The 13,710-nt window shown below is 39.6% G+C and overlaps 1 protein-coding gene across 3 annotated transcripts in view; it reads right to left on the reverse strand.

Moving 5' to 3' along the window:
- Positions 1-13,710, reverse strand: part of CHST9 (carbohydrate sulfotransferase 9) — a 79,621-nt gene that overhangs the window by 46,449 nt on the left and 19,462 nt on the right. Inside the window, exon 2 of one of the 3 annotated variants that reach the window (XM_072998881.2) lies at positions 12,401-12,619. In XM_072998881.2, coding sequence (XP_072854982.2) covers positions 12,401-12,500 — 100 coding nt within the window. In that variant the 5' untranslated portion in view covers positions 12,501-12,619. Of the gene's footprint in view, positions 1-765; positions 845-12,400; positions 12,620-13,710 lie in introns of those variants that run through there. The other 2 variants (XM_072998882.2, XM_078392635.1) reach the window with 2 other exon arrangements.

The raw sequence follows: 13,710 nt of genomic DNA on the forward strand, positions 1-13,710 counted from the left end.
GAAAGCCCCACTGAGTAAAAACCAGGCATACGTTTAACAGTTAGCCTTGCATAATATTCCCCCATCACAGCCTAAAAACTTATGAAAATCAAGAGTAATAAATTGAAAAGGCTCCTTTGACATTGAGCACCAAGTAAACAGTTCTCTGCTTGTTCCACACAGAGGACAGTACAATTAAACAGTTCATAAAAACGGAACTGACAGCAGCTGATCTACAGTCTTTGTGTCCCTCAACTGGAATGATTTTATCTCCACTGTATTTATAAAGGTTGATTTATAAAGGCTTTAAAAATAATAATAAACTGCTTGAGAAATACTTTCAGTTAATGATCCTTGCAATTGATTATTAGATCTCAAAAACTCTGGTATGTATGTCCTAAACATTGCCAGATGTCCCTTACTGCAAAATAACTGCAGATTTGATTCCAGAGAACAAAAAAAATCAATCCCATGGATTAAATGCAGGCCTTTATTTTAGCATGTTTCTGATCCAAAGAATTAACAGCATGGTGTTGCAGTATTTCAATTTTATTGCACTTCAGCATTGTTCGGGCAACCTTAAAAATGACATAAGAATGAGAGCTAAACTTAAAATAAAAGATTTAAAGGCAGTAAAACAATAATGACCTCCTTTGCATGTGCTCAAAAACCCCATAATTTCCTGCATCAACTGCAAGTGAAAAAATAAACCAAGTGATATGCATTATAATAGCTCTTCTATTTTGAGGCACTATTAACTGGGTTTTCTGACTGAAGTCTCCTTACCTTCTCCGCTTAAAGTATATATATAGAATTTAAGGAGGTTCCATATCAATATATTGGATTGCATTAGATGACCTGCCAGATTCAAGATAGAGAAGGATGTGCTTTACATAAAATACATAAAATATTTTGAGTACTTTTCAATAGTCTGAATACATAAAATTAAAACAACTTATTCTCAAAGAAAGCCCCATGAAAATGTATGGTAGGGAAAGGACCACAATCCTCATATTTTGAGAAAACCACCTTTTACTGAGAACATAAAATGTCACTCAGAGGGCTAGCATTTTTGTATGAAGACATTTGAGTGTTGGTTTTAAAATTTTTATTTATTAATTAATTTATTGCATTTATACCCTGCCCATCTAGTCAATTGACTACTCTTGAGGTAGTATACACCTTCACCATAAAACATTATGTGACATCATTCTCAAGTGCGTGAAATGGTTCCATTATTAATGAAGGCTATCAGAACGTCTGTCTATACTAGTTGTGAATCTAGAGCTTGAACATGGTTTCTGGGCACTGTTGCACTAATTAAATAAACTGAGTGACAGCTCAGGGTTTTTGAATTTGGTTTAAAGTCACAGGATAGTCACATGGTTTTTGTGTCCATTTGTGCATTCACTTGGGAAAACTTTTAATTTGTTTTTAAGCTATGTTGTGTATCAGTTGAGGGGGCCATGCACACTTTTAGAATGGTTGCATCCGAGACTTTGTCCTGCACCTGCCTGCCCTTGTACTGGCTACCTCTCACAGTCATTAGCTGCTGTGGCTGTTGTGTTATTTTTACTATTTTTTTCTTCCTTCCCTGTCTATCTGCTCTTCATTCCCCCTCTGTGTTGTCTGTTGAGAGTCTGTTGGTCTCTTGCGGCCTGTTGCTAAAAGTCAGTCAGCCCTGTTTGTTCAGTTTGCTGTAGATCTGTTCAACTGTAAATAAATGAAACCTTTTATATTTTCTACTACTAATGTCTCGGAGTGAGTTTATTGAGATTCTAAGTGCCAGTTGATGAGGAAAAAAGGGGCTGAACTAATCTGGGGAACTTGAAGCTATTCTGCTCCATGATTCTGTGCACTTTGGCTGCACAGCTAGAGGAATTTAATCCAAAATGAATAGCTCTGCAACATCTACCTCCTTCGAGAGTCATTACTCCTGTGGAGATCCCAGACACACAGCAGAGCTATCCTTCTTCATACTCGTCATGTCCACATGTAGAACAGTGATGAAACCAGGGACACAGGGGTGAGAGTAGAACAGTCCCCTCTACTTATGGTGAGTATACAGGAACAGACTCAAGTATACCTTCAGTGTTTCTCCTAATCCATCTTTCCCATTATAAATATAATAACAGAATGCCTGCAAAGGTTCTCCTTGGAAAAGTGGGGTTTTTGCTTCTGTTGTGGTGGGACTCAGATTAACTGAAGGGAAATATGGGTCAAATGCCCATTGGCAAAGGTAACCAGAGCAATCCAAACACCAGGTGATTACTGATTTACAGCACGTAAGAGGAACTGGGTAGATAAACTGCAGCCTCACTCTAGGCATCACATTCCATCCCATGAGTACACTTTAAATACAGAATTACCCTGTCCTTCCAGGAGTATTGAAATCATTCAGATTCAACATTCCATTTAACAGAGATGCACACAAACCATACAAGTCATTCATCATGTGGATTTCATCAGTTTGAAGGCTAGTGAACTAATACTACAGCAGTGTATGGAAACGCTTACTGCAATTCTTTCACATTGCTGACAAACCAAAGGGCTATAAGCTGATTCATATTCTGTAAAGTGCATTTTGAAAAAAAGTGAAACGCTGTGTCATTTTTTTCTCCCTTGATTAAGAAAGCAAATAATCACGTAACTCAGTCACTGCAATGGATTTTCATCCTATTAAGAGTGGATTAAGAAGGCTATTGTGTGCAATAAATGGAATTTATATCCCATTTAAAAGTCACCAAGTTTGCCTGTGTTCTAAATACTGAAAAAGATTCTGCTGTTTGTACTTTGCATCTTCTGTTCTGAAGTTGTATCTGAGGAAACAATCCTGAATATGTGTCATAACTTAAAACTTTTTTAGCCCCCTCTAAGACATAGATTATGAACACATAATTGATCCTCTTTTAACTGGAGAGAACGGTGGTAATGAATGTTTTACTACCTTGGTCCCTTTTTACAACCATAGTGTCTTTGTTTGTGTGTGTGTTGTGTGGGGGGTTTCAGGCAGTCTTCTGCCTAATGCATGAAGTAGATATTCTTCAATCTGGTCTACCTTTTGATCATTCAAATAGCTTATTTATAGGAAATGAAGCCTGTCCTTTTCATTTCCACCTCACTAAAAGAGACAAGTCACATGTTAAATCTGCAAATTCTTTCTCTTGCCTACAATTACTGGATCAGCAGCCTTCCAATCCCTGAAATTTCAGAACCTGAGAACACAGATCTGCTCCTTGTGATGCCGTGGGTACAGCTCCTTGAAATTGTTGTAGTTTTATTTACAAGTTCACAAGCTGTCTGTAGTTCGAGGGACTTTTCTGGGCTGCAATAATTGTCTACCTATCCAGCACCTACGTATCCAATCATTCCCTCCAGCTTTTGAAATTCAAAGGTAGCCCTGCCTCTCTGCTGAGTGTTCTATCCCTTTCTTCTGCCAATTGGTGGCAGTTGCTGTTGATCTGTTTGGTTGACTGCCAGTATGTGTGCAATAAAGAAAGCAGTATATACAAGTCTGTTATCTAAAGCAACTGTATGTAAAGGAACAGTTTTTACAGTGGTGCCTCGACTTACAAACTTAATTGGTTCCAAAACTCCAGTCGTAACTTGAAATGGTCATAAGTCGAAGCACCATTTCCCATAGGAATGCACTGAAATGCAATTAATCCATTCCGGCTGGAGAAAAAAAATCACCAAAAAACCCACACACACACAAAAAACAAGCACTGCAAGACCCAGTTGAAGGGGAGGGAGAAAAGCAAACAAACTGTCCAAGACTCTTCAGAAATGCAAAAGAAACAAAGCAGAAAGTAAACAAACCGTGCAGGACTCATCGGAAATGGGGGAAAAGCAAACAAACCGTGCAAGACTCATCAGAAATGCAAAAAGCGAAGCAGAAAGCAAACAAACCCTGCAAGACCAATTAGAAATGCAAAAAAACCAAACAAAACCCCAAGCAAACAAACTCTGCAAGTCCCATTGGAAATTGGGGAAACCCTCCCAAAAAAGTAACCAAACCCCGCAAGACCCATCGGAAATGGGACCCCCCCTAAAAAACAAACAAATCCTGCAAGATCTATCACAGAATAGAAGAATAATCCCACCACCCAGCCCAAAACCACGCTGCAAAACCCATCCAGAACAGATCTTAAAAAGTAGAAAGCAGCACCTTACCTTATGAGGCAGTTTGAAGCCTCCTCTGATCACACACTCACTAACTGCTGGGGCAAAAGAGCTACAAAGAAGCAGCCTCTTTGTCACCAACGGTTAGCAATTTGAATTCCCTACCTTTTCCCTGCCTTTTTCTGGTTGTAACTTGAAGCTCCGGCCGCAAGTTGAAGCAAAATTTTGCAGCCGGAGCTGGTCGTAACTCGAAATGTCGGGACGGTCGTAAATCGAGGCACCACTGTATTTTTTCCTCCTACAAAATACTCAGAATGAGTTACTAAGACTTTAAGTGCTAGTTAATAAGAAAGGCATGGACTCTGAGGAATGTGTAGTTATTCTTCTCTGTGAATCTCTGTACTTCTGCTGTGCAGCAAAAAGAGAATATTATCAAACGTTCAAAATTCTGCAACAGAAATGTCATGGAGGAGGAAACAGGCATGGTTTGGGAGGGAGAAATATTGTAAAAATGAACATGAAGGTAATCTGGATAATTAGCCCAGAATTGAGGGGAAACACAGCCGCTCATATGGCAACCTAGAATCAGGGAAAAGCAATAAAATGTATCCAGCACTTGCATCATTTGCTACTTTGGAGCTAAGGCTCATATTGCATGCTGTCTTACCTATAGCACTGCTTAGCCTGAGATCTGTCTTCCCACCTGAGCAACTAGAGAAGCATAGGAATTCCCTGTGAGACTTCAGAATCCTACTCTGGCTGAAGAATTCCAAAGGATGTGGAATCTCGGCTACTAGGCAAATTAGGGAGATGCAATGCATAATAGTATTTGAACAAAAATAATTATGAACTGTCATGTGAAAAGATTGATTCAATGGGTGAAAAAAAGAGGCCAGAATAAAAAGAGAGATATAGTCTAATACTCATTACAAAATTACTTCTAAATTAATGTTGTCTTTGTGATACAGTCCATTCACAGTTAGAAACAACAACCAGGAAGTAAAATTCTTCATTTCAGCAAACATATAGAACTAAATCTCATTTGTTTGCCTAAACAAGGGTCAATCCATTAAATTTATGGGACTTACCTAAGTGTAATTCATTCAGTTGGCTTATTCTGGTCGAAACTAAAAGATGGAATCATCTCAAAGCTTTTAAAACCATAAAACAGGCACAGCTTCCAAGAATGAAGAAAAACATTTCATACCACCAAACCTTCAAACTACACACGTACAAACTACACTCTCTCATTTCTATGAAGATGCTATTCCACAATATATCCTCTACAGCGAAATCCTGTTTAAATTAAATATGTATATTAAATTTGCATGCTCTGTAAAAAACAAAATTAAGTCATTTTCAAGGTCTGTTGAGAACCCAACCAAGCTTTTGAAGAAATCCCTACGTTCTTCCTCCTAGGCTGATGGCTCCAATCTTTTATTGTTAGTCATGAGATATTAACTACTGCCCTCAAATGTTCAGTCCACTACAGTTTCCCTATCTACACTGTCCCCATACGTATATACTGAAGTGAGAAAAGCCCCACATGCGTATGAATACCTTATTTTTATGGGTGATTTATTGCCCTCTCTGCTTTTTATGTTGTTTGGAGGATGGGTGACTCAGAAAAGCCTGAATTTACTTCCACACAAGCTTCTCTGTAGTGGGACTGCAAAGAATGCAACAATTAATGGCTTTTAGTGGAACTGATGCAAGAGAATTTCCTAGCAAGAGTGTTTCTAGTGTATTGGCTATATTTGCATTTCCCCATCCTTATTGTAAACAACAGCTGGCTTTGGGTTCCTCTCAGTTTAGGCTTCCAGTTTTCTGAATGCCTTCCTGGGGGCATTTATCAAGCCATCTTCACTCCTATCTCATCTTCACTCCTATCTCGCTTCCTTTCTTTTCTCCACCCTCTCCATGCTACTCTGCAGCATTTCCGGCCAAGAAGGAGAGACACCTGCAGGTGATCACTATCTGCCCGCTGTGGAAATTGAAGTGATTGAAGTGATTTCTTTTCTTTTCTCTCCCAGACCCTCCTACTGTGATCATAACTCTTTGAGACTTGAGGGCATGCGTGCAACTGCCCTTTTCTCAAGAAAACCAATACAAAAAGCAAGAGAATTCCAAAGACATACATCTGTCCCTCTGCAAGGCGTAAGCGATATCTCACCCTTAATGGGATTCGCCAAAATATGCTGCTATAGGACATTACAGTGCAAGATGCTGGGGCAGAACAGTCAGCTTCATCTATTATTTCTAGTTAATTCCAAAAAGAAAAATGGCCCTTTAATCCTAGGATCTCACAGATCCCATGTCAACGCTAGGCATGTGTCACTTATACCGTGAATCAGCCTGCAAACCTCACACCACCATACAGCAGTAGGATCCATAGCTCATGCAAACTCCTAGTCATTAGTCTTTTAGTGGAGGTCTTCTTATCCATGATTCAGAAAAATCAGTCTGAATATTATCCATTCAAAAACATTACCATGCTTCAATTTGTTTTATGACTACTGTATTGTATCCAATGGGAAAAAATGTGAAGACCTCCTACCCTATAGCCAAACTCCATCTGTTTATTTAAAAAGCTTCTAAATCGGGGAGTTTTTCTGCAGTTTATTCGCAGAATTCTAGATAACCCCATGATGGTCCTGAAAGGTCTACTAATAGCAGGTCAATGAAACTTCCTTAAGTAGTTTAACCAACTTGGGATGGGTATCCTCTACAGCTCTTTGAAGAGGGCTGCAAAGGGTCTAAGCAGATACTGTCTTCTCTCTGTCCTTCTAACAGATATTTCCTTTTTTTTTTTTTTTTTTTTTTTTGCAATATTCTGCTTGTATGGTACTAAAATTCATTACATACTTTATCACACAAACCCTTTATGTCAGGGGTCTCAAACATGAAGCCCGGGGGCCATTTGCGGCCCGCCGGATGATAGTTTGTGGCCTCCATCTTGCCTGCCCCCACCTGAAGCACCCACCCATCCTCTGCTGTCAAGAATCAAAAAAAGACAAGCTTTGCTCTCTGGCTCTCCCCTAAGACAGCGTCTCTTGCACCCTCCATCTGGAACTGCAGCCTGCCAGCCAGCCCATCTGTCTGCCGGATGGAGGGTGCAAGAGGCACTGTCTTGGAGGAGGGCTGGCGAGCGAGGTGCACTGCCGGCCTTTTTCCCTAAGCGCCCGAGCCAAGCTGCCAACAGCAGCTGCCACCTTCTCCTCCTCCAGGGAAGCAGCTCTCTGGCTCTCTTTCTCTCTTGGCACCCCCAGCACCAGCCCGGCCAGTGGCTGCCTCAGCACCCAGCAGTGCTTCCTCCTCTTCATCCTGCTTCAGCCGCCTCGGCTCTGGAGGCTGCCTGGGCTTGCCTCGCAAAGTTTGCTCTTCTGTCATCGTGGGGGTAGCTGCTGCTGCTGAGTGCACCTTTTTTTGATGGGGGCCCTCAGAGGAAGGTTGCTGGACCTATGTGTGTGTGTGTTTGTGTGCATACGCGCACACCCACGGGCACCTGTGGGGGGACCCGCCCCATTCTGTTTAATTTCACGGTTACCAATGGGGGCTTTTCTCCTTTGGCAAAGCGATTCTGTGAGGGTTTTTTTTTAAATGTTATGTCGTGACCTCCTCCCCCCCCGCTAGGCGGTCACTGGCGCTCCCTCCCTTCTCTGCTTCTTCGTTCTGCTGTTGTTGGTGGTGGTGGTAGTGAAGAAGGAACCAGAGGGGGTCGTGACCGGCAACAAGAGCTCGCACGCCCCTATCCTCCTCCTCCTCGGAGCCCCAGCCGGGCTAAGGAAACTCCTGGGCAGCTTCCTCCGGCTCTTGCTCTGCCTGGCGGGAAATCTGACGCGGCCCAGTCTCACTCAGACTCTGCCTCCGGCGGCCCCCAGGTAAATTGAGTTTGAGACCCCTGCTTTATGTAATGCAGAAAGTAACTTAATATGATAGCATACTATAATACAGTGACTTATTAAAAGACAAGATTCTTCCTTTCATGTTAAAAGTATAATCAATCAATCAGCATGCATTGCATAAGGGCCTACAGTGAATATATAAGTTGATAGATGATAGGTGGCAATGACCTCTAAAAATATTTTTAGGCAGCCTAAAATGTGCAAGCTAGAAAGGGAGACATATGATTAATGATATATACCTCATCATTAGCTAAACAGGCAAATTGTACTCTAAAGATTTAAGCTTAACCTATTGAAAATAGCAGAAATATTTTATTAGATGAGGATGGCTCAACGCAGTCCCTCAGAGACCCAGCAACTTTCTTCCAACAAATTATTTAAAATATAAGACACTTTAAGGTAAATAACATTACAGTGATACCTTAGCATTATAACTTCATAACTACTCATACTAAAACAAATATGTCATCAGTTTAGCAATCAATTATTGAAACTGAATTATTGAATTGTTCTTCTGCTATGACAGATAATAGCCTTTATTTTGATTAAGTGGATCCCTGCACCTATGAGAAAATAAGTTACTTGGGTACCATTTTCCTGGATAGGCAGAATGCCATGTGCATAAAGTCCTGTTGAACTAAGTTAGTCAAATACCAATTTACTCTTCCTGCACCTTAGAAATCTATGAGTTTTTTCTCAATAGCTTTGTATTTCCCAATGTTATGCATTTCTTATCATTTGTTTTCATCCACACTCAACTGTTATGTTACAATGAAAGAGGTTTATTTGCAAGGCAGGGCTCTTTTACGTTCATCTTGCTTTCAGACTTGGTTGGAGAGCTGGCTGGGTTTTTTGACTTTTAGTAAACTGCTGTTTAGACCTCATTTTCAAAGCACAATGTACATGTTCAGGATTGAATTTTATAGCCCCCTTAATTATTTTAACACTTTATACATAATTTCAAACCTTGACATTACCATTGCAGGCTGATGATGTCATCTTAGTTGTGTGTTGTAAAATTACAATAGGATTTTAGCCATGGAGTCACATGACTGGTGTCCAATAGAAAATGCCTATACTGGCTTTCCAATAATTTGCTACTGAAAATTATGCCAGCAGGTGTAAGGGGAAAACCTGAAATTCCAGAGTCAAAGGAGCCACAACCAAGGAGAACCTATCCTAGACAAATTTTTCCTTATCTTGGAGATACAACAGACCTTATAGAGAGAAGACGTGGCAAAGGCCTTGTTTGAGTTTTTACATTGGCCTAAGTTATCTTCATACTGCATAAGCAGCATATAAGCAGCAAGCAGCATGCTTTGCTTTTATCACATAAATAATGATTGCTTTTTGAAAGGCTGGTCGTTTGTGGAAGGGGTTCTTCAGTAATTCCATCATGCAAGTGGAAGCCTCCTACTTTGAATGAAGTGATTCCCCAGCTCACAAAACTACACATTGAAGACTACACACACAGCTATACATGCGGACCCAGTACATTCTGCAGCCCGCAATAGGATTCTGCCCAAGTCTGCCTGGGAAAGATGGAAAAAAGTGTAACAAAACTGAGCAGGGACCAACTGCCATATATGTATAAGAGAGAGGAAACGTTATATATACAGAATGTATTCAGATGTGCATGGCATGGTGTGACACAATACCTCACACAATATAGATTTAAGAACAAATAAGAAAAAAAAGGAATTTCTTTAACCTGGACAAAGTTCAGCTATGAATTTTGCTTCCAGAAGATGTAGTGATTTCCACCAATCTAGATGCTTTAAAACTGAATTAAACTCAGTAGGAAGATAATGCCATCATAGCAGCTACTCTCAGAGTCATAAAAATGGAAATAACCGTTGCTGGGAAAATAAGCAGCAAAGTGTTACTGTGCCAAAGTGCTACTACAGCCACTTTGTTGCCCATAGTGCCAACAGAATGCTGTGCTAGGCCTTGGGTCTGATCCGTCAGGGTTCTTCTTTTCTTTCTATGTTTGACTGAACAGAGAAGGGGGTAGAATCATTTGTGTATTGGTGTTGTTCCAGTCAGATGATGGTTCCCTGAACAATGCCAGTGTAACAAAGTTACTTTCCCATTCACATTACTCCATTAGGACAATAAACCTACCTAAACACTGGGTCAAAATGCTAACCATAAAGAGTTACATCACTATTGCAGGTGTATAAAGGAGAAGGAAAGATATGAACACATGCTTATCTGTGCTGTAAGCACAATCACTCACCATGTATTATTAGTAAACTGCATAGCAGACACCAATATTTGTTAAGAATTTTCACCAAATACTTTGCACTGTCAATGAGACCCCATTGTTTTGATAATGATAGTGGCACTATTTTCACTCCTGAAATGAATGGTAAAGTTTAATCGGAATGTATTTTTGAACTGAGTAAATTATTTAATTGGGCAAATAAAAGTGTTCCAAGAATGCCAAGGACCTGTTCATTCCTGCCATAAATATGTTTATACATAATTGTCCTTTCTTTATCATGGCAGGTGTTGAACACCTAGAAATAAACCTGCTACAACATCCTTAGACCTTGAAAACAACACACCACTGTGTTGCCTCAGCACTATCTCTGATCACCAATGCTTAGGCAGGTGTTGACCAAGAAAAGGTCTTTACTGCTGAAGAACATTCTTCTCAGATAGGCTTGCTCTTCATCAATTCTGATGTGTTTGGGGCACCTGGTGACCTTTCCATTTGACACAACTTCTTTATGTAGACTCCATTTGTTTAATGGGGTTGTAGTTGTTTTAAACTGACATTGAATAGCTGCAGCTGTTTTTAAATTATTAATGCTATTATTTATGCTTTCCGATTGTTAGCCACTCTAGGTCTCTTGGAAGGAACATCTAACAAATATTTGTAAGAAAGAAATACATAAGTTCCTACATTTTCTAATAATTTGCAAAAGTTATTGCATCTTACAGTTTCTATATAAGGATTTTTTTAAAAAACCATCCCCATGGCAACCAACTAGGGTTAGTCACTAATTTTGAACAATTAATGTTCAAAACATTTCCAAAACACTAAATTTTTAAGCAAGTGAAATGAAATCTTCCACTTATTTCACATTTGCTGGCACCCCTCCTACACTCTTGCACATTTCATAGCCTTCCACATTTGCCTGTTCCCTCTTTAAATCCTTTCTCTTTTCGCCTTCAAACCAATTATGGAAAGATAAACATTATGCACGCTGGGTGGTCTAGTGTGACCACAAGGTTAAATACCATGTAATCCTGTAAATTCTAGTTAATCAGGAGCCATTCATTCCAGATAAATAGCTAAAGATAGTTGCTTTGGAATTCTTTAGCGCATTTGTTGTTAACTTGTATGCATGTACAAATATGGACAAATGTTTTCACTCATGTAACAGAAGATTATATAATTACTGCATTAGATTTCTTCACCTCTTTGTTTTATCTATGTCTTACACTTCTTCCATACCAATGTCATTTAATATGCCCTAAACTACTTTTCATATAATTGTTTTGGGATCTCTTTTCAGGGTGGTGGCGATGTACCCCAAGCAACTGAACATGCCTGTTTATCCATGAAACATACCATGTGGATTAAGGACCAGATCAAGACATTTCGCTGCTTCAGACATACCAACACATGAAGTCTCCACAAGGTGCACTGTACTCAAAGCCAAGAAACTTATTTTGACAAATAAAGCGGAAGAGCTCACATAAACTCATAATCCATCACTCCAAGTAAAAATGTAAGAATGCCGAATCAAATACCTAACATTTTTCCCCCTTTTGTGATATCCATAATCTGTTGCCTGAGGCAGCTACTTCACCCTGCTTAAAGGCAGGGCCAGTTTTGCTATGATTTCAAAACAACTACTATCAATCAGTTAAAGTAAATCTGCTACTACAATCCACTTAATTGTGAGTACACTCCACTGAATTCAGTGGCTCTTAATTTCAGGTAAACATGCACAACATTCTACCATAAACCATTTTTTTCTGACCATCTGGATTCAAAAGGAGATCTTACAGTACAACATTAAGCATGTTTCCCAAGAATAAATTCCTAATTTTGAGAATATATTAAATCCCTAATTTCTTTGTCAGAAGTGGGCACATGGTTGCAGTCTCAAAAACTTTCATTTTACATTGAAATCAATTCACTTAACAAAAATACTTTAACTTAACTAGATTGTTTGGGTCTTTTCAATACTGTTCAGAGAACTGCAATTCCCAAACAAATCCCTCCTTTAGTGCATTCCCTGTTGCACACCCCTTGGTCAATGAGAATGCTGTCAACAAGAATTAAAGGTATTAGTTTCAGTAAGGCAAGACACTGTGTACATCGATGGCTCTAAATAAAACTTTGGAAACTCCTATATCAATCTGTCCTATGTTACCTGTGTGCTGCTCTTCAATCCAGGCTTGCAGATACATGAAGAGGAGCAGCCCTGCTACTCCGAACATCAGTACAGATACATAGACTAATTTCAGGTTCATGGCCCTACCAGAGGGCTACATTTCGACCCACTTCAGAGGAATTCACAGCTCCCTTCTCACAGGCTTTTTAGTCAGGTATGTATTGTTTTCTTTCTTGTTTTTCTTCTAGAAAAGATAATCTGGAAAGATACAATGGAATTGTTCATTTTCTTTTCTAGTGTGTTATAACCTTTAGAATATTTTGCAATGAAAGTTTTTGTAAAGTTTGCTACTTTTATTCCAAGGGAAATCATCTAAAAGGTTGAGTTTTCTTCTCCCACAATTTGCACCTCAATAATCCAGAGCTTCCACCAAGGCCTATGGAATTTCATTGTGGAATTTAAATACTGTACTGTAGGCCTTAAGATCAAAGCTCATTTCAGGACTGCAAGTACTGTAGTTCAAATCCTCTATGGCAGCCATTCTCAACAGGGGCATATCCTGGCACATTTGAAAGGAGCTACAGATTGGAAGCAAGTCTTCACACACCACCTTATAACATTTGTTATATGACTTATACAATCCTGATTTGGCCTATATTTATTTCATATTGTTTTTATGGCCATGAAAAAAAAAAGAAATGTTTGAAAATGGCTGTTCTAAGCAGTGGTTCCTAACCTTGTGTAACCCAGGTGTTCCTGGACTACAGTTCCCAGAAGTCTTCATCACCAGCTGGGCTGGACAGGGTTCCTGGGAGTTGCAGTCCAAGAACACTTGGGTTACCCAAGTTTGAGAACCATTGCTCCAAAGCAATGACAGAAGCTAGGATGTTCACACATTCACAGGAAGCCAAATCAGACCCCTTGAGAGACCACTGTGTATATTTGGCCTCAGTCAAATCATACAATACAGTTAGCATGTAATTAAAAGCAAAGTTCCCTTAGGAGGCAAAATATTTCCCTTTCACCACATCTAAGCTTGCTTCACATTGCAAATTAGCTCACTTTTGTTCTATGACTGTTCATTGTGAGGTAAACATGGCCTTCATCTGCATGCCTGATTGCTCAAGCATGCATCTGTGAAAGAACTGTGTCACTAGATGGAAAATGTTGCCATTACCTTCTGACAGGCAATTCATCTATTTTGCGTCTTATCAATTATCTACTTATCAATTTGCTCTTATCTTAACCCTTTTCTTATCTTATTTGCTGCCATCTCCACATTGACCCCAGGCTATACAGCAACACAAAAATGCTAGTTGAGAAGCAACCTTTATCAAAAACCAACCTAT

The sequence above is a fragment of the Pogona vitticeps genome, chromosome 4, assembly GCF_051106095.1.
Source record: "Pogona vitticeps strain Pit_001003342236 chromosome 4, PviZW2.1, whole genome shotgun sequence".
NCBI classification, from domain to species: domain Eukaryota; kingdom Metazoa; phylum Chordata; class Lepidosauria; order Squamata; family Agamidae; genus Pogona; species Pogona vitticeps.